Genomic DNA, 23,708 nt, shown 5'->3' on the forward strand with positions numbered 1-23,708 from the left:
AAGTGTCTCTTTCATTTCAGTATGGATATTAGTGAAATTGGGTATTGGTCAGCATTGCTAATACTGACCTTCTATTAACATTTTTATTATTGGTCATGATGTTTCTACCATCTGAAGGAACTTGACCTGTTCGTTTTCAGTTTCTGCCACAGAGGCCGCATTCTACCAATCCTGACTGCATGACTCCCCATGGAACTATCTTGCATCAAACCCTGGATTTTGATGAGTTCATACCACCAATACCGCCTCCACCCTACTACCCGCCAGAATATACCTGCACACCAGTGATAGAGGCGCAGAGGTGATTCTTCTTCCCTGTAGTTACAGTCATCACATAGTTCTGAGCTACAGACTATGCAGCTCTTTCAAAGAATATGAAGCCAAGTAATGTCCTTCACTTACATTAGGTGCTTCTTTTCCAGAGAGATTACATACGTTTTTTGCAAACTTGTTAGGATGCACCGGGAAATATTTGTGTTAAAGCACTGCTGTAATAGAGAAGTGATTGAATTTAGCTAAGACAAGGATAACAATATCTGAACTTAAAGCAGAGATCAGCTTATGGGTAATCCTTTCACAGTTGTTAACATTATACCCTTGAAGTTGAATATGAGATTTAATTTTCTAAGGAAATCATTGCAGTTAATGCGTATTATTGTGGAGTAGTGAAGGACAATAGTGACTGCAAAACAAGCTGGTAGAGATGCGTGGCATCCAAAATGAAATACAATTTTTAAAGCTACCCTGCGAGTGAGGGCTTCCTTTTGGTTGTCTAATAAATTTCTTCAGTATAATTCTTTGTAGTATATTGGCTTTGAATTCAGAGAATGCTCTACATCATTGTGGTGTTGGTAATAGTTTACCAAATAAATCCAATGCAATTTCTTAAGTGTGCTTGTTTGTATTTTTAAACAGAGGTCTCCATTTGGACTTTCCTCATTCCCCATTCAGTGCTTTATACGAAGTAACCATTAACAGCCCAGGAATGCTGTATCCAACTGAGCTGCCCCCTCCTTATGAGGCAGTGATTGGAGAGGCGCCTGCCAGTCAGGTAAGGAAAGCCAAAGGAAATTCTTTACCTAGTCTTCAAATTTTCATGATGTGAAACAATTTTAGATAAATTTAATGATCTAAAATAATTTAGGAGTTAATTGTACTTTGGGGGAACAACCATTACAAAATATTTATATTCTTTAAACACATTTTTCAGGCCATTCTCTTTAAAAGGGTTTAACTAACAAATTTTACTTAATGTGTATTCTCCTTATGTTCTTGTGCATCATTGGGCAAATGCTTATGAGAGTAGTAATATTTCAGCTGTTATCATCCATTACAAAAGTAGTATGATACTGGACTATCAGTAACAAAAACCTAGAAGAATGGATTGGAATCACCGAAGCACAGTGTTTTTCCTTATTTGAAAAGGATAATGATCTTTTAAAATGAGATTACATTTCTTAATTTCTATACGTAACAAGGAATTAAGAAGCATGTTTATTTTCTTAAAAACCCCTACAGCTGTAAAATATTTTTTATTCCAAATACTGATGATGGTGGATTTGCCTCACTTCAATATACTACTTTTAGTTGGAGCTCAGTACAACAGTCTAGGTTTAATAACGAAAAAGATAACTGCGTGTCTTGCGACATGTAATGCTAATAATTTCTGTATGTTTGTGTATGTGTGTATATAGCATAGAGGTCATGGGACATTCGGTTTTGCTCTTTGTGTGATCTCAGCCAAGTTAATTACGAATTCCCATTTTAAACTCTATGTGTAGGTAGAACACGGACTTGAAAATTCCTAACATGTCTTTGAAAATCTCTGCAAATAACCTCAGATTAACAAAGTTAAAAATACACATTTGCAGTCCCCCACTTATGTCAGATTTCAGATGACGTTCTGGAAAAGTACTGGGAGCATCTGGTAATAGTGTAGGTTCTTATAACGGTATGCTCTAGTCTTGACAGGATGCCTTGAACTTGGTGCCAAATCTATGCTTTAGTAGTTGTAAGATACAGCCTCCGTAAGGAGGCTCCTGTCAGGCACCAAAGTGCTAGAAACTGATTCCTGCCTCAGTGTTACATTAGCTGATAAGAAACCATACGGAGCAAAGATTTGAATGATAAAAGGATAGGGACGTGTTCTTCCTATGAAATAGCAATGAGTAGCTCTCTATCTGTTGCTTATACTTTTGGCTGTTACAGCTTTTAATGGCTTCTGCTGTTACATGGCAGAAGCAGTTACTCCTGAGAGTGCGTAACACCTTTATTCTGAACTTTGCGGATCCAGTATACAGACAAATATTTACATTACACTTTTTGCCTTGTTTTTTACTATACAGTGTCAACTCAACTGAAACTGGAATTATAATGTATCTGCATGTACAGCCAAAGCTAATTTGAGCAAAGTTTTGCTTTAAGTGATTTGTGATAATTGAATCAGCTGTCACAAATGGGAAAATACTTAAAATTGCTTTTAGAAACTGTAATTTCTTGCAGGGTTCAGTAAAAACTCAAGGAGTCAAACATTCTAGATACTGTTTATCAGTTGTTAATAGCGCACTGTGGAAATGTGTGTTCAGGTTGCCAAATTGGGCCCACATTACAGAGGGGAGTACTTTGCATTTCCCCAAAATATAACATTGAAAAGCTTGCTAGTGATTTTTTTCACACTGGGGGAAACCACAACTGGAACCACAAAACTAAAGAAATTATATAAATTTTTACTATTATACATAAGAAGATTATTAAGACAATTAATAAGACAAGTGTCTGAGTAAAAAAGAACGTTGAGATGCACAGTGCCTGACAAAAACGCAATTAAAAAACTCCAAGATATGCCTAACTTTGCAGCTTCTACGACTGACAAAGCAGCTTCTGACAACTCTTCTAATCCTTGCCTTGTATCATACCCTCCACCACCAGCCACAATAAACAGGCCAAACATTGCACTACCTTTGATTTATTTGGCTATAATAAAATGAATTGGTATAAACTGCTTGTGAGTGAAGTTCTTTTCTGAACAGCAAAATTGGAGTTTCCAAGGCCATCTCCTTTCTAAAATTTTTTTTTATCCAAGTTCCATCCTTTTTCCTTTACAGTAACTCAGAGGAACCTGCAAGCCCTGGAGGAGTTGGTATTTTTCAGTGATTAAAAAAATAATTGGCAAAAGTGGTATGAATCATACATGGTATGGGGGGACAGAGAAGGATCGTATCTGTGATGAGAATTCGTACGTAGTACTAAGTCAGGTTTAGAAAAGGAAGGATCATATCTGTGATAAGAATTTGTACATAGTACTAAGTAAGGTTTAGAAAAGTGTCTATTTATATTTAAGCACAAAATCACTTTGAGCACTCTTGTAATTGGGATTACACTTTGCATGAACATTGACATCCAGCAGCACAACAGCAACAGCATATAATAAAAGTATAATTTAACAAGACATCATTTAAAGCAGCAAAGTCATGCTCTTGCAAGAAGAGCACGAGCTTTAATAAGCAGATGTATTGACCGTTATTTTTTGGCATCTGGGGTCAGTGTCAGTGCCTTGCCTATTAATCTCTGGCCACCTGGGTTCCAGAAGTGTTTGTTCTAATCACAAGTGATTTTTAATTTCTAAATGGTGATAATTATATAGTTTCTTGCCAGGAGTGAGTTTATATATGCCTGATAGTTGCTGGTTCAGAGAGCTTGTAGGAGCAAAATAACAACAGGTGCTGAGTATCAGAAGCGAAGTACATTGGCAGTGCTAACTAAAGCCTACACAGCCATTTTATAGCCATATACTTTTCTTGACAACAAAAGCCCTAACGTATTTTTTTTTGCAGTCAGTGTCCCAGTCGATCCGTAAATGGATGAATGGAGCCAAAGTCTAGGACAGTTTTAGGTCTACAAGAGAAACAAAATGGGAGTCCTAAATTGCTACATGATGCAAACGCTCCCATATAATATGCACCAAGCTACAGTACAGTATGAACTGAAATAACTAGATTTATATAAATCCCTCAAAGGCAGGCTTTGCAATGGAAATCATGGCAGAGCTTTAGCTACAGAAGTGCTTCTGGAAACCGTTATGTAATAACGTCATAATTGTAAAACCTCTTACTGAGCATCAAGCAGTAGGTTTTGTTTGTTTTTAAATGGATTGAGGTCCTTAGAATCTAATTAAATTGTATCAAATGACTCAATATTTCATGCATTTCACAGACAACAAATGTCAGTGCTAATTTAAGTGGTTGCATCTAAGTAAAAATTGCTGTTGTAATCTGTGCTGATGAGGAATTCCCATTTTATGACTATGGAAAAAAAAAAAGTGTTTTTCACACTGTTTTCCATGCGAAGTATTGACTAGGATATAGAAAAGACAAGAACAAACAGATCAGGGTTCTGAGTGAATTATACCAGTGACTGTTTTATAAGGTTTACTAACCTGTAGGCTGTGCAGGCTTGTTAAAAGCATGGTTTTTCTTTCCTTTTCCTATTGATACCTTAGTGACTGTCTTTACCAGTTTTATGTCTGAGGATGTGCAAGTCAATAAGGTTTTGTTACCCTCGGCTGTGCAGGAACCTGTATGAAACCACGTGCCATCCCTATGTGACCCAAAACTCTGACCTGACTAAAAATTGTCAGTGTTATCTCCTACAATTAAAACCATGGTTCTCCTTCCCCCAAGCAAGGAGGTTAATCAATTCCAAGTGCATATAAAATACATTCAACAATTATTCTTGTGAATGGAGAAAGAAGAAGGGAAGGAAAAGGAAAAATTAACACATTGATCAGATAAGTTTAAATGGCTTATGTTTTGCAAATTATGGCTAGATACTGAAAAAAGTAGGAGAAGAAACCAAAATTCAAATTATATCCCTGATTTCTTCTGCATGCCCGAAATCTTGAAATCTCTTGTTTTCCCACTATTAAGGATGCTAGTTATCAACGAGGCCCTGAAGAGATAAACCTTAAAGATGATGAGTGCTCTTCTGTATGTGGCAGATTTTATATAGAGGGGAATATTCACAGTCTTCCATTTGGTCTCAAGAAGCAATTTCTGTGTGTGTAAATTTGTCCCATCTATTTGTCATATTGTTGGGGTCTGGTTGCGGGGTTTGTTGTTTCGTTTTGGGTTTGGTTTTGTTTGTTTGTTTGTTTTTTAATTTCCAACAGTTGTAATTAGAGAAAACTATAATATAATATAGTCTGCAGTATATAAGCAAGCATCCAGAAGTTAAGCTGAGAGGCCGTGTCCTTTGATTCACATAACATTCTTAAGAGGTGACTTGTTACTATCTTGTTTATGCAACCCTGTGTCTTTAGGTATGTTGTTGCAAGGTTTTCAGCCTCTGTAGGGGCCTCTGAGATTGAGGCAGAGCCTGAGAAGGAATGTGATGTGCAGTGGATGAGCTTTTGAGTCCCTCTAAATTCCAAAGGATGTGAAAGGCTGATACAAATCTCACTGCATGGAGGAGGGTGCCGAGAACAGTTCTCTCTGTGGTTTCCCTGAGTAAAACATGAGTCCTTACCCCAGGTGAGCTGAAGGACTCTCAGTATTAACACCTAACCGCAAGGTAAAATAGTTTGTCTCCTGCCCATGTTGGAATACACCTTGGGTCTGTGGTGTGTTCTGTGCAAACTCTGTTCCAACAAGATGTCAAAGCAGAGTACTGATAGCTGCTCTGTCAAATGAGCTTAGTTGTCTTATTCCCAGGTCAAAAAATTCTGTCAACACTGTAATTGTTCCCTTTGGCAAACTAAGCAGAGGATTAAAAAAAAAAAAAAAAAAAAAAGAAAGGACATGAAGATTGAACTGTCATAATCTAGAAATGTTTGTGTAATAGGAAACTGAGGTATGTAAATACAATGTATGTATTTCTTCTGCCTGTAAAATAGCGTATTTTTTTGAGATGCGTGATATTTTGATTTCAAGAATTGCTAAGCCAGCTTTTTTCACAAGCCTTAAGTTTATGCTGTATAATAATGTTATTTTAAGCTTACTAGATCAAAGCTACAGATGGTTCTTTTTTTATTAGTACAGGTTTGCCAAAACCTCAGCCTTGCACGTAACTCATTTTATACGTATTAGGCCATTTTATAGGTACTAGACAATGTCACTACAGCTGCCAGGTGACTGGGAGAATGTAGAAAGTCAATAAATGTTTCAGCACAAATATTCAGCAGATATTTTCCTGTCAATGATTAAGAATTTGTGAAACCACCTAGATTTAAAAAGAACCCTAGATTTTTAAAAAGAAACAAACACCCTTAAAACTTTATATTATTTCTTCCAAAATGTAGTTAGTCTAATTGAATTTTCTCCAGCAACAAAGAGCATTTGAGAACACTTCTTTTCCAGTTAGTTCCCAGCAGTTCCACAGTTAGTTCCCAGGAATGGTCTGCAACTCAGAGTGACACCACTAATTTTTTTCTTTACCACAGATGTGATATTCTGCTTCAATAAAGAAAGCTCCTTTAAGAAACTTCCAAGCAAATTCTTTAAAAATATGAGTGATTTCACCTTTGCTTCCCAGTCCTCTATCCATCTGTTGCTGAGTTAAAGTATTTCTGGTACTGTTCTTTGTTTAGAGTTGTATTCGCTAACCCTTAGACTTAAAATCACTTTTAAAAACGAAATTTGTATCAGAAAAAGTTTCCTGATCACTTGATCATAGTAAGCTATGGATAGATAGATAGATATTAAAAAAAATTAGTGAGCACAGTAAGTTATGCATATATATGTGTGCATTAATCTACACTGGCATGTGCACTGGAGGCTATTTCCTTAATAGCTTCAGAGTAATAGTGTCACGTTCAGTTTTTCAGAAGGCCAGATACAAATTAAGCTCTTGACAAAAAGGTTTTCACAGAGGTGACTGATGGTTATTTCTAGACTATGTCACCAACCGTAATAAGCTTTTACTAGTTAATTGTGGCCCTGCAGACAGAAGCAGATATGATGCTTTCTGCTAAAGATGGTATCAATCTCATTCCCTTGGGCTTTTCTTTTTATATTTTTCTCATTTATTGTTACCAGCTATTTATTGGAACCATTTTTTAATAATCATGATCCGAAAGAACTGCTAAAAATCTAATGAGATTGGCAACAAGGTCCAATCCAAGGTCTATTAAAATCAGTAGAAAGAAGATTTCCTAAATTTCAGGTGTTTATGGATCAAGTCTTTCCAGCAGGACTGGTTCTGTATTTTGTTCACATGATTCTCAGAAGTGAAGGGAAGTTACCCACTTAGATCCATCCTTTCAGAAAAAAGGCGAGTCCTAGTATTATCTCCCTTCAGCAATCTCCGATAGGCTGGAGAGCACCCTGCATCGGCCACGTTGGGTGGCAGTGATGTTACAGGGCTTAAAAATACATTAGCTGTTAACATCTCAGCAAATAACCAAAGGAAAATACTGCTCTTGTGCTTGGTTTTATGGTTTTTGTTGTTCTCCATCCTATTTTAGGGTGATATAATGTGGTATAATATGGAAAAATGCAGACTGCAGAAAAAGAGTTTGCTTGTAATAAAACCATTAGTTTTAAGCGTTGCAGGCATTAAGTTTTGTAATGTGGCCTGCGGCCCCAGCTGCCTGTGAATTCAAGATGAATTTAGCTCATAGATTCTGGAAGAATGCATTTTTCAAGCACATTCCTTTGCCCTGCATTTGTTCCTGACCCAAAGACACTGTAAAATACTATATCTTTAATAGCTTTCAATCTGAATAGCAGCTTATATGATAGTTATTTCACATTGTCAGGTGTGTTCTTAAGATCATCAGCGCTATACTTTGTTTTGGTAAATTACAGATTACTGTGCTGTTTAATCAAACAATTTTCATTTAGGTCACTGGTACTGATCAGCGAGTATCCGATTCAAGCGTGGGTGAGAGGAACATGACCCTGGACTTCAGCACACAAGGTAATCGTAGCATTGTGTTTGTCTGCTTGAGAAAGACGTAGCAGGATTTTTGAGTGGACTTCTCCTTCTCTCCTGCCCTTCCCAATGGATAAAGAAGGATTTGCTTTCAGAGCGTTCATGGCAAGAAGAGCCTTTTCACAGTCATAAACTGATGTGGCTGGAAATGCGGAGGAGAGCGTTGCTCAACAAAGCATGCTCTATAAAGCCCTTTGAGGCAGACAGGGCAACTGTCATTTCTCTTTGAAGAGTCATGCACATAACTGGCAGTTTGTTTCTTGTTGTCAGCAACCATGGGTGCCCTCCTGATAGTCTACATGCCTTCTCCATATAGTAGTTTCCTGCATGGCTTCCAGAAGCCTGAATAGGAAGCTTGCTGCCTGAAGCGTAGATGTTGTGAATGCAAGTAGAGTAGCAGCACAGAGCCTGTTTGTTTAAAAGTTACTAGAATAGGCCTCCTTGCCATGTCTGTTGATATGGAGGGCTTTTTAAACATTACAGCCTCAGTGGATCACAAGATGTTGAGCAGTTTGTATGAAATAATTAGTTTAGTAAAACTTTCATTAGATACTTTTTCCACATGTCATGGTTTAACCTCAGCTGGCAACTAAGCCCCACGCAGCCGCTCGCTCACTCCCCCCCGGTGGGATGGGGGAGAGAATCGGAAGGGTAAAAGTGAGAAAACTCGTGGGTTGAGATAAAGACAGTTTAATAGGTAAAGCAAAAGCCGCACACGCAAACAAAGCAAACCCAGGAATTCATTCACTGCTTCCCACGGGCAGGCAGGTGTTCAGCCGTCTCCAGGAAAGCAGGGCTCCATCACGCGTAATGGTTACTTGGGAAGACAAACGCCATCACTCCAAACGTCCCCCCCTTCCTTCTTCCCCCAGCTTTATGTACTGAGCATGATGTCCCATGGTATGGAATGTCCCTTTGGGCAGTTGGGGTCAGCTGTCCTGGCTGTGCCCCCTCCCAGCTTCTTGTGCACCTCCAGCCTTCTCAGTCGGCCGGGCATGGGAAGCTGAGAAGTCCTTGACTAGTGTAAGCACTGCTTAGCAACAACTAACACATCGGTGTGTTATCAACATTGTTCTCATCCTAAATCCAAAACACAGCACTGTACCAGCTACCAGGAAGAAAATTAACTCTATCCCTGCCAAAACCAGGACACCACATCATATTCATATCGTATTAATGAATAGACTGGCAGGTGTTCTCAGTTAGTACACTTATGGGCAGAGAGGTGGTGGCAGAGTGGTCCAAGAAACAGAAACAGTCCTCTCTTGCTTAGCGTCCAGAATGGGACTGACAGCTTAACAGGTAAGCGAGGAGCATCTGTTCCTACACAGAGTACCTGTTCTGTGAAGAAGGATTTCAGTTTCCAGAGCCACCAGTGGTCACCTTTAACTGCTGCTAAATATTAATTTTTTTTTTAAACCCTGGTGTTTGACAGCTGCAATGGAGTGTGACAACTGAAGGTGACTAGTTTTCAAGTGCTGCTGTTAACAAGGGCTGTGTCTACAGAGCTAGTTCCTGAAGTTCATAAGTACATTTGGACTTCACATCCACATATGAAAGTCTAAATTTTAAGGCCAGTGCTAGAGTTTTGACTATTGGGAAGCAGTGGGCCAGCTCTCAAGCCAGGGTTTTGACATTACATATTGTGCTGTGCGCACATAAAAGGGAACTAGGAAGGTCCTCGGGCATGTTTTATTCATGCAAAATCAGTCAGGTGTCACCATTCCGTGGCTTTTGAACAGTGACTGCTTCTTATCTGCTTCAGGCCCCTCCTCCTGCTGCCTGTATTACCAGAAAAACCACACCAGTGGAAGAGTAGTATAGTAGGAAGCTGTAAATACAGCTTAAGGCCCTTGAGTCCAGGTAGCAAATGGTACAACCAACCACACTCTAGTTATCAATTAAATCAAATTAAATCAGAGAGAGTTTGGACAGTGAAGATCTGTGCTCTGAAGACAGGCACAAACTGGATGCTTTCATTTATCCATACAAACTTTATAGATATTTCAAAGCCTGAGTTAAGGGAATACGTTGCAAAGAATCATCTAACTGGGTAAAACATGTTTGGGGACTCATCACAAATATAAATGGTCCAATAAATCACTGCAGCTTTGCACCTAACACATAATAAGCGGTGCATATTATGCATTTTTAGCATGTCTTTAAGTGTATTCCATTATTGATTATTACGTCCTTTTTGGCAATCTTATGATTGCCTTGTAAGTGTTACAAATTTATTTTCTGGAAGCCCCAAAAGAAAATAGTTGTTGTGATTCATTTTATGTAAGAAGAAAATGTCCTTCATTAAATCCAACTTTGTGAATATTTGATTTTAATTTTGATAGTTAACTTCCCTATACTGTAGAAAGCTTTCTGCTTCCTAGACCCCAAAACATGGGAGAACCTAACAAACATTCTCTAATTCACTAAAAGATCCTATTTTTCTATTCCTGAACAAAACAGTTAAAATACATTTGTCTCATCAATATGGTTAGCAACAGCTGTTATGCAAAAAAGGGCATCAGAGGCTGCTGCACTGAATACAATTATGTGATTTGTATTTTGTAAATATTTTGATTTTAGATGTCGAACTTCAAGGAATTCCAGTCTAATATGGGAAAAGTGTTGTCTGTATTGTTGGAGCCTGGAGACTAGATTATCTAGTTTTATTTTCTTTATTTTTGTCATGACTTTGGGAATAATGCAAAGCCAACTACTTATTTTCATACAAGGGGCCATTTTCATCCGTAACATGTATTTGTAGACATGACAGAGGAAGTGATTATAATCTCAATTTTTAAAACAAAGGGTGTCCTGGTTTCGGCAGGGATAGAGTTAATTTCCTTTCTAGTAGCTGGTACAGTGTTTTGGATTTAGGATGAGAACAAAGTTGATAACGCACCGATGATTTAGTTGTTGCTAGGTAATGCTTACACTAGCCAAGGACTTTTCAGCTTCCCACGCTCTACCGACTGAGAAGGCTGGAGGTGCACAAGAGCTGGGAGGGGGCACAGCCAAACTGGCCAAAGGGACATTCCATGCCATGTGACGTCATGCTCAGTACATAAACTGGGTGGGGGGGGAGTGAGCGAGCAGCTGCGTGGTGCTTAGTTGCCGACTGAAATTAAACCATGACAAAGGGCTTCAAAGATGACGTGGCCTTGCATAGAATGTTTAGCTTCTCTCTGAAGTGTGTGTGTGTGTGTGTCACATATTTTGTGTGCCGGAGATGTTATATGATGGTGAATTCTCATTTGTAAAGAACTTAGATACATGTCTCAGGGAAATGATGATTGATTAGAAAGTGTTAGGTGCAAAGCTAATATTGACAGTAGTGATTGCCTTAAAAGTGATCAGAGCCGTGTTTTTTTCGGCATTTGTGTAAAGTTTTACTTTTTCTACCACAGGCAATCTCTCACTGTTTACCGGAGAAACCAGTAGTGAAAGAACTGTTCCTGGCCAAATGTAGTTACAGATAATACTTTGGTATCAGTGCTCAAGTATGCTTATTAGTTGAAGAAAATACTGGAGGACAGCACAAATTAGCTTTGCTGAAGGACACTAGAAACAAGTAAATTACTTCAGTCTTTTTTGCTTTGGCATTCTGTCATCTGAAAGCTTTTGAGTAATTATTGATGTACTTGCCAATTACTAAATTTAAATCAGTATATTGAAAACAGGGCTGGGGAGGAATGGGAGAGAGGCAAGAAGTCTTTATTTCTCTCTGAATCTCTTGGTTTGCAGTTTCTGTTGAGAGCACCTCTTTGATGGTCTCTGAGGCTGTTGATATCCCAGACCGTAGCTGCTCCTCTGAAGATCTTTGTTCGCTGGAAGTTCAAGGGTCTCTCCGTTCCGCAGATCTTTCTCCCTACTGTACAACCCCCAAAGGGGCTACGGACCAGAGCTGCAGCACTCTGGATTACAGCACCCACTGCAGGTTCCACAGAACTCGCTCAGAGGGTTTTCCTGATGAGGATGACAGTTCCCACAGCCGAGCCTCTACAGACAGGTCTCAAGGACAAGAACAGAACTGTGCCCATGGCAGGTCCTTGGACTGTTCCTCAGAGAATTTCAGCCCCTCAGAAAGAGAACTGCAGAGTTCTGCTCAAGAAAGCAATGCCATGCCACCTTCGAAGCAAAAGAAAATCTGCTGTGCGGTCTTTAGCCAGCCTCCCGTCCCTTCCCAGACCTCTCCCTGTTTTGGGCCCGCAAATACTTCATCGTGTGTGAGCGGCCGTGAGAGTGCTGTCCAGCAGCATCACATTACAAAATATCGAATTTCAAATATAGTCCGATCAACTAGTGACCCTGTATCATGTTCGTCTTATACAGAAGGTAGGTGTAGTACCACAAGGCTGATGGCACATGGAACAAATGAGTGGTATGTGATTTATGCAGCAATTGATGCTGCTGGAAATTGTATGAAACGTTCCAATGAGAGTTGACTTACGTGTGAAGGCTTTAGTTCCATGCACATTTTCTAGATTTGAAAATTTTTAAGACGAATAGAAATGGGTAAAGTGGCAGAGTGAAATTAATTTTGGCTTTTCTAAATTGTACCAGCCTTTCTGCAGTTCTCAGAAAACCATCTCTTGAGTAGACGCCTCCACTTCTCTATTACTGCTACATTGAGAAGCTAAACTAAGAAGTTGAATGGTAGCTGGGGTCTATTTAGGAAATGATTAACTAAGCTGTCATGCTTGTAATACAGCAGGTTGTGTTTCCTGAAGGTGACACCGACATCAACAGCATTGGTGCATGTCAGAGGCAGTCAGTGTGACTGTGTAGTGGCAAGTTGGACTGTGTGGTGAAAAGTTTATAGGACAAAGAGATGAAAGATGAGGCACATGACAAGATGATAAATGAAAAGGAAAGCTTTGACTGTCGTGGATAAGCATCTTCTGACATGAATCTTCTTTTAGACAAGTAGGGAAGAAGAGAGGAGATGATGTTAGCGGAACAGTGTATCTTCATAAAAATCTGCTCGTTAGTGGAGAAGAAATGTTTGATTTAGTAGAGAATGGCTTGATCAAGTAATAGCAGGACTGTAGAACTGTCTAAGCCATTTGAAAAGCGCAGGTTTTACAAAAGGATGTAAGCTGTTTAGAGACATTCAAAGGGGTAACCTGGAGAAGTGGTTTGAAAGTAAAGATTAAAAGCTGTGTAAGGTGTCATAGATGGTGCCGTTACAGATGCGTTCACTGGGCTTTCTAAGGGATCTAGAGGAAGAATCATGTGACTAGCTCAAAACAAAAGTGGGCAAAACGCTGAAATAACTGGTTTCATTTAGGAAGATGATATGTTGGTTCTATTACACTTTTTGCATCATTATTCTATTTCTATGAATTTCAGAGACCTCACACTTAGCTCAATAATTGAATGTCTTTTACCTTTAGAAATCTAGCCTCAGCATCCTGCCCAGGAAAAGTGAATCTTTAATCTAGAAGTCTGCATTTATTTTATGAAATTTACTCTGCTAGGATATACGTGCCGTGAAGGTGCTGTGCAGACAGTAAGTAGGAATTTTTGAATCCTTTCTACTGTGCTAAAGACAAGAAGAACAGCCCTTTCTCTTCCGGATCGCACTCTGCAAGTTTTCCATATTGTGCTCCATATGCTCTTTAAGTAGTGTTTGAGAGAGAGATTACTGTAGGCAGCCATATCTACGTGTTCTAGCTGACTGCTGGGACACCTGGTAGAACAGATGCTCTGCCTTCATTTTTAACATGTCCTAAATACATCCATCATCCTTTCTGGAGAAATGGCATTATGGGAATTATTTTGACGAATTTCCAAGTTCTTAGCCCTACGTGAGTTCAGGGACACGGGTTGAACATTACTGAGATGTAACTGGGCTTAGTAAAGATTGTAATAAAGGAGCAGAGATGGTCCTAGAGATGCTGATATACACACAGCAGAGGGGGGAGCAAGAGAAAAAGTAACTCAGAGGGAAGGTGTTTGTGCTGACTTAGTTTGCCGTTCTTTTGCTGCCTACAGAAGACTCTAAAATGAAATCTTTAAGAGAAGCACTTCAGTCTAGATGTGCATATTTCTTTCATTGATATGCTTGGCAAGCTACAGTTTGCAAAATTTTACTCTGTGAAGGTTTTCACAACTTTGCATCACTTGCCCTTCCTCTACTTTTTGTTGAACTTTATTTGGAAATCATACAGAGGTTAGAAGCAGAACAATTCTAGTAACACGTTCCGGCTGTCTGTAGCAGCCCTGAAGCTTATTTTTCCTAAGCTGTGACACACAGCTGAAGTTTTTTTATAGTCTTTATAACTTTTAAATGGTATTGGATCTAGATTTTTCATGACTGGCTATTGGTATGTAGATCTCACTTCAGAATTTTAAAATACATCCACAGAGTTGAATGATAGGCAAAGTTAAAGGGGACCAACTGAGCTCCATCACCTAACCAACCCTGAAGAAAAAGTGTTTGGGTTTTTTTTTTTTTTTTTCAATAACATACACTTATTTTTTTAAAATTGTCCTGGAGTAGAACAACTGGTCAAGTAGACTGACCATATGAAAGACAGAGCTGTAAGTACATATCGTTAATACTAATAACTCATGTAAGGGACATACTGTGGATTTTGGAGAACTGAGGGGTGGGGGAGCTTCAGGCATGTTCACAAATGGGAAAATACAGCTGTCAGATTGGTAAGTGGGGGTTGGTTTTGTCTTAGGACCCTGCATTTCTACTTTAAAAAAAATTATAATATATCTTCTGATTAACCTCCCTATACAAACCAATGTGAAGAGACTTAGAAGCGCAACCTTGAAATTTACCGTGTGGAGTTTTGTTAAATGGGTCTTGAATGTTACTGTGATTGCACTGCACATGGTTTGGAACAGAAATTACTTGACACAGGGATGTTGCACGTGTGCAACAGCATAGTGACACAACAGCAATGAGATCTAATAAATTAGTAATCTGGGAATTTTAACGCTGGCATAAAATAAAACACAATTCATGTGCTTCAAGCACATCTTGACATGATGGGGTCTTTATGACACGTATAGTCAACAATTCTCCCATTAATCCTTTAATGCTGAAAGTGAGCTTGCTTATTTGTTTTGAAATATCTGTCATTCCTAGTAGAGAAATTGTAAATGAAAGTTCAGTTTAACAGGTGCCTTTATAGTCACTGTGTAGTCCCTGGACAATGTAAGTATGGTGGGTTGACATATGATCTCTGTAAGAAATAGTTTCCTCTTAAAAAAAATTACTTATAAATGAGTAGTTTGCACGTTTTTCTGTCTTTTCCCCATGAAGTTTATCATAGCAAAGGAGGACAAAATCAACTTCTAGCACTGATATTTGTTACAACAAACAATCTATAATCAAATATGATAGACTATGTGGCTATATCAGTTAAGTGCCTGAGTGATTATTGTAGTGTCTGTGTTCCAGATAATTCAGGCTAATGTCTAGTGGTGTAGTTTTGACTGTGCCGCAAGTCCATTGAGCAGTATAATAATGGATGGGAAGACAGAACCTCTGAAGTGTCTCCTCTTAATAAGCATGCTGCGATTCATGTGTCGCAGTACTTCAGCATAATAAAGCAAATTAAAGATAGAAGCTGTCTCTTTTAATTTCTGACAGATTTTCTATGTTTGTAGCATCTTAGCTTTGTTTTCCTTCATTTAATTATTCATTCTACCAGGGAGGATTATACCAGCTTTTCATTATAAACTGTCCCTGAAGATATGGAAGAAAACCTCTTCTAATCTACCTAGAAGTTCAAAATAGGTTTCAGTCTTGGGAACACATGTAAACAGCCTTAGCATAAATGTGAGGGTTTATTCCATCCTGATTGTCACAAGCTTGAAATCAAACAGACTGCACTGGTAGTTACTGCATAGTGTGATCTTATCATCATTGATCCTTCTGCTGGCGTCCCAGAAACTCTGTCATGAGAAGGCAACTATGTCCAGAGCTGTTTGTAGATGCTCTGTAACCACTTGGTATTGATTGGATCATCAGTAACCATAGTGGTCACCTACCCATTAATTTCATCAGCGGTGGATAGCATTTGTCCTGCAAAGAATGGGAGTCTATTAAAAAAGGAGGTAGAAATATTGGATAAAATGCTGGTTTTGTAGAAATAAGAGGGACTCATCTTTCTTGTTTTTCCCATTTTCTAAGATAAACTCTGTCTGCTGAGGAAATACAGGAAAGTCTGAGGACTGCACCTAGCAAGGAGCCTTCCATAGCTTCAGTGCTTAGGCCTGAAATATTTAGGATTTGATAGCTGTATAACAGAGAGGAAACCATCAAGCAGGAACTGTATCTTTCTATTTGTATTTATTTAACGGCTTATAGGACATTTCTGTGTATAGTAGCTTCTCTTTATGAATGGGCATCTTGAAAGTAGTATTTCTTCTGAGTAGTTTCATTCTGTAAAGGAGACAATAAAAGATTCCAATGTATTTTTCCTTGCTTTGGGCAGAGGACAAGCAGGGGTTGATTGTGCTCTTTCTGTCTCTCTCTCTTTTGGTTAAAGGTGATAATTGTGCCTGGACTCCTATATGTAGCCAGCGTCAAGATGCAGGATTATCTCCAGCTACATTAGAAACAGGTGAGGATCAGTTTTCTAAAGCAGGATCATATGGGTTTCCTTTTTTTGTTTTACAAATAATTAAAAGCTTCTGATAGAGAAACAAGCTCTAGAAAATTCGGGGCATAAAAATCACTTAGTAAGAGCATACATATATGATATACAATGCTGATGGAACCAGCCTTTGAGTGAAAATAAATGCTACGAATGAAGTCCTTTGTTTCAGTTTAGCATTTTTGCTTTCTCTGTATTTCTTGCTAATCTCTCTTGTATTATTCACTGCTTAGAATTTTCAAGGCCTAGAAATAAGGGGAACTTTATCCTTAAAGGTGGGGGGGGAGCACGCGTGGGCCTAAAACATTACAAGTTACGTATGTAACACTGAGTAGCTGGTGTTTCCCTTTAGCATTAATGTCAACTGAAGTCTCTGAAAGTAGAGGTAACAAAAATGTCTGTGATTTATGAAGTACTTTAATTACCCACCCACTCATCCTAAATGCAGTCCTTCTCTTGGTCATGGGAAAGAGTCTTACTCTTGACCCTGGTTAAGTACCATTTTGCAATGTTTCCTTGATTGCATGTTTTTGTTATTCTTCAGAAAAAACAGACATTTTATGACAAAGTAAAAACTTTTGTGACAATATTTGTTTTGCCTTTTTTTTCCTTTCTTTTTTTTTCTTTTTTTTAACTTATTACTTTAAAGATATTCTTCCCCCCCTTTTTTAGTTCCTGTTTCTGGTTCTCATGTGGCTGCCTCTGCTTGTCAGCATTCTTTGAGCAGTTTCCTACCAACTGGAAAACAGAGGGATACAAGGAAAATTGATCTACACCTAAAGCCAAAGGCTGTGCACGCAGTCTCAAAAGAGCGACCACGCTCTTTAGTGGACCTTAAGGCCTATAAAGACACAAAAATTTTAGTGGCAAAATTTTTGGAACATTCAAACTGTAATCTCCCTCCAGAAGTACGTCATGTAGTGAACAGCATACGATCAGTAATAAAATCTGATGAGAGACACATGGAAGAAGCCATCTTCAGTGCCAATATTATAGACCAGGTAGGCCACTTAAGTTCTAAAGATTTCTTCAACCGTGATAGACACATACCTTATTTAAATGTTTTTACAGTTTTAAGTACTTCAGCCAATTCCTACAAAAGTTCTGTTATAGTAACATGGCTTTAGTAAGAAATAATATTTATTGGGCAGCAATGCATTTTACACTGAAGCACGCATGAATGCATTTAAAATTCTTCAGCTGGACCCAGTAATATCCTAGGAGATCTATAGGGAGCTGGTATTTACACATTGATAATCATCTTCTCTTATTTCCAACGTCTTTCTGCACCTGTGACTGCTCCATACATGAATTTGTGTTTATATACGGAGATACACAGAACTGACTTGGATCTTTTGTTTTTTCAGGCAAATGTATTTGCACAGCATAAGCTGCTAGCTGAAAAGAATGGGTAGATATACAAGCAGGGCCGCGATCTATCAAAACAGAACAGCGCAGTTACCCTTACTCCTGACTGGAAGAATGTTAATGGCCCTTGTTATTTTTAAGAAGAAGAACTGAGAAATTGTGCTTTTCCAAAGGAAGAATTTTATTTATTTATTAATTTAATTAATTTTATTAATTTATTCTCACCTTGAGTGAGAATAAAACAGACACAAGGCTTGGAAGGAATCCTATAAAACAAGGGAATTAGTGGCAGCAGCAACTTTTATTATCTAATGCATGCTTAATAATAAATCTTTTTTGCAGGAAGAAAGGTGATGAATCGCTTCTTGCTAGTATTGTTACCAGAACGATAGCTATAGAAGTGAAGTTCCTTTTACGTTGTCAGATTTGAAAAGCCGAATGCTCTTAGCACTGGCTAACCATGTTCAGGTTGCCTGGAGGGTTTCCACAGAGCTGGACAGACGATTAAGGGTACACGCTGGGGGGCTGTTTCCCCCCGTTCTGAGATACGGTAATTCCTATGGTATTAGTCTGCTGACCCCTAAGTGAGGGGAACTGGCTAAGTATTCACGCAGGATGGAATAACACTTAAACAGCATGTGAGAGAGTGTGATGTGTGGCCGGAAACAGACAGCATTTAATAAAGCTTGCTGCAAGATTGTTTTTGCTAACTATGAAGTAGAACAAAGAAGTAGCGCCGTATCAGTTACCTCTGTAGTCGCGTGGGTAGAAAAGCAGTACTATCATGACATACTTAATGGAGTGTCGGCGTGGAATTAAATTTTAACATTTTTATTGCTTTACAAAGTTTATAGGTCATTAAATCCTCAAGGTTAGAAAGTTGAAAACAATTTTCTTTAAATGAAAAAACCATAGTTTCTCACAAAACAAAACAGTGTAAAAAAATCTGAATGTTTATGTGGATCATAAAACCAGAAACCAAGGACCCATTTTTTATCCTGTGTGGATTTCTTAGATCCAGGGAGACATATGTTTTTTTTCACATTAAAGAAATAATTTTAGTAGTTATTTTTTTCAGACAAAACCCATTATTAATTAGTGAACGTTCAGGGCATCCCAGCAATCTACTTAAGAAGTCACAGAATTTTTGGTAAAATAGTCGTATAATTCAGATTTGTGGAGTAGCTTGACAGTTCCGTTAACACCAAAATGTTTGTTTACCAGGCTTGCAAGATTTTAGTTCTCTTCCACCTTCAGCAAAGCTAGTGAAGCGTCTCTTTCTCCTAAAAGAAACAGATGAGTTTAATTTGCTCCGAACTCGTCTTTGTCAATTATAAGGCAGAGCTGCCGCCTTTTCCACAGGTTTCCTTTTCATTCGTCTAGAGAGAAACAAATACTTGTTTGCGCCTTTGTTGATTCCACACCACAGTACAGGTAGGAGGCCTCACGCCTTTCAAGCCTGCCTGTGCCTTCCAGTAGCCAGTACTCAGCCCTGACCGGCTGTCAGAACAGGAGAAGCGGGAGGGTCTCTGGATGGCTGCATAAACACGTCTCCTCTGGGGGAGTTCCATCATTGGGTAACTTAAATGAAATAATACTCAGGGACTGAACCTTTTAAATGAAAAGATTTCTTACCTTGTTTTCCCCATTTCTCCTTCTCCATTCCTGCCCTTTTAAACAGGTAATTACAAGTTCCCAGCAGAATGTGAATACCTCTAGAAAGCGACTTCAAGAAGATCTTCATCTTCAGAGCTGTGGTGCTCTGAGCTCTCCAGTTGCCTTCTTACGTAGGTCCCATATCACTCGCAGTTTAGAGCGGGACAGGCCTCACAGTTTAATTGGAGTTTGCCGGGAGACCATCCTTTGATAATATTTGCAGGTATGTGATTCCAGCAAAGAGAATTAAGGAAGAAACCAGGACTGGGAGAAATACAAGTAGTGGATGACTTAAAAAGTGTCTTCCTTTGGAATTCCACTTTTTTCCAACAGCAGGAGGATAACGCCTGTTTTTCTGAATGTAAATTTCAGCCCTGATTTTTGCAAAATTTTAACTGATTTATTAGTAAAGTCATAACAAATGTTTTCCCAACCAGAAATGCGTTTATTTCACTGTACTTACAGAAATGCTACTGATGCTGCCTAGCGTTTCTTGAAAACCATTGCAAAACCGCCAGAGACTGGCTGTACAACTTAAAAGTTGTATTTATTTAATGTACCTCAAAGTGTTTTAACTATGATCAGTGTTTTAATAAAAAATATTTCTGGACTTTGCTTTTTCAACGACTGATTTGGATAGAAATGTAAAGGTGATTCATACGCATATACAGTGCTGGTTCTAATCCATTTTCCAGTGTCTTTCATGCCAGGCCAACTGATCTGTCCTATTAAAACTGCTCCCCGCCCCTCCCCCCCCCCCCCCCCCCCCCAATATGTTGCCCTTTTAAATTATAGTAAAGGCTGCAGCGTGGTTTATTTTTGCTTTGTTCTGAATGCTCAGGAGTTTATTAATGAAGTAGTGTATATTATTGAAAATACTATTCCCAGGTGGCCAAGAAGGCCAATGGCGTCCTGGCCTGGATCAGAAATAGTGTGGCCAGCAGGAGGAGGGAAGTGATCGTGCCCCTGTACTCGGCACTGGTGAGGCCGCACCTCGAATACTGTGTTCAGTTTTGGGCCCCTCACTACAAGAAGGACGTCGAGGTGCTGGAGCGTGTCCAGAGAAGGGCAACGAGGCTGGTGAGGGGTCTGGAGAACAAGTCTGATGAGGAGCGGCTGAGGGAACTGGGGTTGTTTAGCCTGGAGAAAAGGAGGCTGAGGGGAGACCTCATCGCTCTCTACAACTACCTGAAAGGAGGTTGTAGCGAGGTGGGTGTCGGTCTCTTCTCCCAAGTAACAAGCAATAGGACGAGAGGAAACGGCCTCAAGTTGCGCCAGGAGAGGTTAGATTGGATATTAGGAAAAATTTCTTCACCAAAAAGGTTGTCAAGCATTGGAACAGGCTGCCCAGGGAAGTGGTTGAGTTCCCATCCCTGGAAGTATTTAAAAGACGTGTAGATGTGGTGCTTAGGGACATGGTTTAGTGGTGGACTTGGCAGTGCTAGGTTAACAGTTGGACTCGATGATCTTAAAGGTCTTTTCCAGCCTAATGATTCTACGATTCTATGAAAACTGACGTCTAAGTACTCTGTGAATTGTGGCATTAGGGAAGAAGTCTTTGGAAGTCTGCATTTCCAGAAAGCAGATTTCACAAACTTTTTACAAATGCTGATAGGAAGTTAGATGAATTTTTACCTAGCAGAGCCTTAAACATTTTTTCAAAAAGAGTTGTTACGCCAATTAGTAGTTTTGACAATTGTATTACTAAAACATGTCCTTGTGGTTCTGCTGCATTTATGATTTATTCAACATTGATCTTAAAAAAAAAAAAAAAAGAAAAAATCAAAAAGTAAATATCATTGACACTAATTTGATTACCAGCATAAACACAGGTCTGCCAGCAACGTCTTCCAGTGCAAGCTTCATCCTTAAACAAAAGGTTCTCATAAAGAACCTACCACAGGTTGACGTTTCGGGGTTTTAATTTTTTTGCAGCAGTGCTTGTCAGTAGCGTTAGTTTCCATTTGAGGTTTAATCATATACTGGTTTCATTTGTGTCACTCTGAGCTGGGCAGACATCCTGTGAAAAGGTCACAAAGGAACGTAGCTGAAGATGGGTAGTTTAAGCTTTACAGAATCATCCATTTTAATGTATTTTAATTATAGCATGCTTCTGTATTGATGTGAAGTCACACTGACATCCAGTGGCAACAAGGTACGCTAATTGAAAGCAACTACTCTCAAGATAATGACACACAAATTCCTAATTCAAGAGATGAATTCCTTTTTAAAAAAAAATAATCTGTGACCTTTGCAACTGCACTTAGATGAAGAATTAAATGATCTTCTACTTGGATTTTTTTATTACGTAAACTTACACAACAAACAAAATAAGCAAGCTTCCTTTATTATTTCAGATTTATTAGTGAATAGTAGGTTAATTCTTTCCTAAGGTCAGTTGCATGCAACACGCTACTCCTTGAAGTACAGTCATCTAAAGCTCTTTAGTTACTGCATGGTAAGGCTTCTTAAGTCACAGTGTATTTTCTTCAAGGCCTTGGCCAAAAAAGAAAAAAATCTAGACGAAAAGTTACACCAATTAACATTTATCTCATAAGGAATACAACTTTACTACTAGTTTTTTTATCTACACACATTCTAATACTGCTGATGGTGCTAGGCTATTTGTCAAAACAATTTACATTCAGAACACATTGCCTTAGGAATAAGAATACTTTATAAAAGACAGAAACAGGTAAGCATGGCTTTCCCATTTTGAGCTAATATAAACAAAAAGGTAATTCGCAAAAATTAAAGAAACCCCCCCAGCCCAACACATACATTACACAACCTGTGCAATAAGTTATCCATGAAATAACTCTGTTAAATCATAAAAATCACAAGCATTAAAAATAAATATGTATCTAAATAAATATTTTGATTTTAATCTTGTGGCAATTATTCTTTATTTAGCATATGAAACACTTGTTACATGTTTATGTTCACACCTTGCCAAACAGGTTACACTTGTCATAACAATACCAAGTACTACAGTGGTTTTCTTTACATTAGAATCTAAAAGTTTTAACTGCACGCATTCCTTTCCACTGAAATACCATCTGTGCGGCACCAGTTTTAAAATTATGCAAAGCCGTCAGCATTGGACCGCTTTATGGGACTGGGATTTTTTTTTTTAACTTGAGGGCAGCCATAACGTTCTCTAATTGCTTCTCTTTGCCGTTTCCTGCAGTCTCATTCATCAAATATTCACATTCACCGTGTTATCAAACAAGACAGACATACATACATCACTCCACATAAAGGTTACAAATAAATATGTTTTAAGTTTTATGAGAAAAGAGTTTAGAAGATGTTGCAAAATACTTAAATGTTTTACAAAGATTTTTGTCAGTGATTATTGTCCTTGACCATCCTTCTCACCACTTTTTGGCAAAGAAATAAAAAGGAAGGAGAGAAAAGGCAGAGACACCTGTCTGTTCCTTGTTTCGGAGTCCTCAGGTCAGCTTCAAAGCCTTTCATTCATACAAAATACAAAATTCTCTTCAGCTCTGAGGGCTTCAGCTTTGATGGAATCATTTAGTTATTTTGCTGCAAGAGAGTCGCCTGCTAGATGTATAGGGGTGTCTCTTGTCCAGTTAGAAGCCTGAACATGGCAGCTGGCATAGTCTTCATGTGAATCTGTCAATTGATTTACACAGAAATTAACTGAATTGTTACTAGTTTAAAACAATCCGTAAGGCCCAATCTGTCTCTCCCTGTGGTGTAAGTGCATTTATTGTCCTCGTTTCTATAGATGTGAATGTTACCGAAGTTTCTAGTTCAAAGTTCTCTGGTTCTAACAAGCTGGTTTGCTGTCGTTGCTTTTTTTGTGTGGTGTTTTTGTTGTTTTTTCTTTTTTTTTTTTTTAAATGACAATGACAGGATGCAACATCATGTAGCTAAAACAACACCTACTGTTATTGTTATACCCTATATATTGTATATATACCCTATATATTATAGGGTTATATATATTCTATTGTTATATCCTACTCCAGTTACCGCCCTTAAAAAAGAAGCAGCACAAACCTCTCTGAAAATTCGTTCTGCTGTTCTGGTATTAACTGAACTTAGAAGGAAGACGGAATCCTTCCCTGTGGGACTGTCATTTTGTACGTTTTCTCCTAATTGGAA

General features: G+C 38.6%; 2 protein-coding genes across 13 annotated transcripts in view; one reads left to right on the forward strand and one right to left on the reverse strand.

The window, feature by feature from the left end:
• ENTREP2 (endosomal transmembrane epsin interactor 2) overlaps positions 1-20,184 on the forward strand; it is a 162,380-nt gene extending 142,196 nt beyond the window's left edge. For all 6 annotated transcript variants that reach the window (XM_076348325.1, XM_076348326.1, XM_076348327.1 and 3 more), the window contains 7 exons: positions 141-301; positions 916-1,051; positions 7,839-7,914; positions 11,674-12,264; positions 16,443-16,517; positions 17,223-17,551; positions 19,600-20,184. In XM_076348325.1, coding sequence (XP_076204440.1) covers positions 141-301; positions 916-1,051; positions 7,839-7,914; positions 11,674-12,264; positions 16,443-16,517; positions 17,223-17,551; positions 19,600-19,785 — 1,554 coding nt within the window. In that variant the 3' untranslated portion in view covers positions 19,786-20,184. The remainder of the gene's footprint in view (positions 1-140; positions 302-915; positions 1,052-7,838; positions 7,915-11,673; positions 12,265-16,442; positions 16,518-17,222; positions 17,552-19,599) is intronic.
• A 1,721-nt stretch (positions 20,185-21,905) lies between these two features.
• Positions 21,906-23,708, reverse strand: part of APBA2 (amyloid beta precursor protein binding family A member 2) — a 110,632-nt gene continuing 108,829 nt past the window's right edge. For all 7 annotated transcript variants that reach the window (XM_076348338.1, XM_076348334.1, XM_076348336.1 and 4 more), the window contains one exon: positions 21,906-23,213. In XM_076348338.1, coding sequence (XP_076204453.1) covers positions 23,142-23,213 — 72 coding nt within the window. In that variant the 3' untranslated portion in view covers positions 21,906-23,141. The remainder of the gene's footprint in view (positions 23,214-23,708) is intronic.

Source organism: Aptenodytes patagonicus, chromosome 10 (genome assembly GCF_965638725.1).
Source record: "Aptenodytes patagonicus chromosome 10, bAptPat1.pri.cur, whole genome shotgun sequence".
NCBI classification, from domain to species: domain Eukaryota; kingdom Metazoa; phylum Chordata; class Aves; order Sphenisciformes; family Spheniscidae; genus Aptenodytes; species Aptenodytes patagonicus.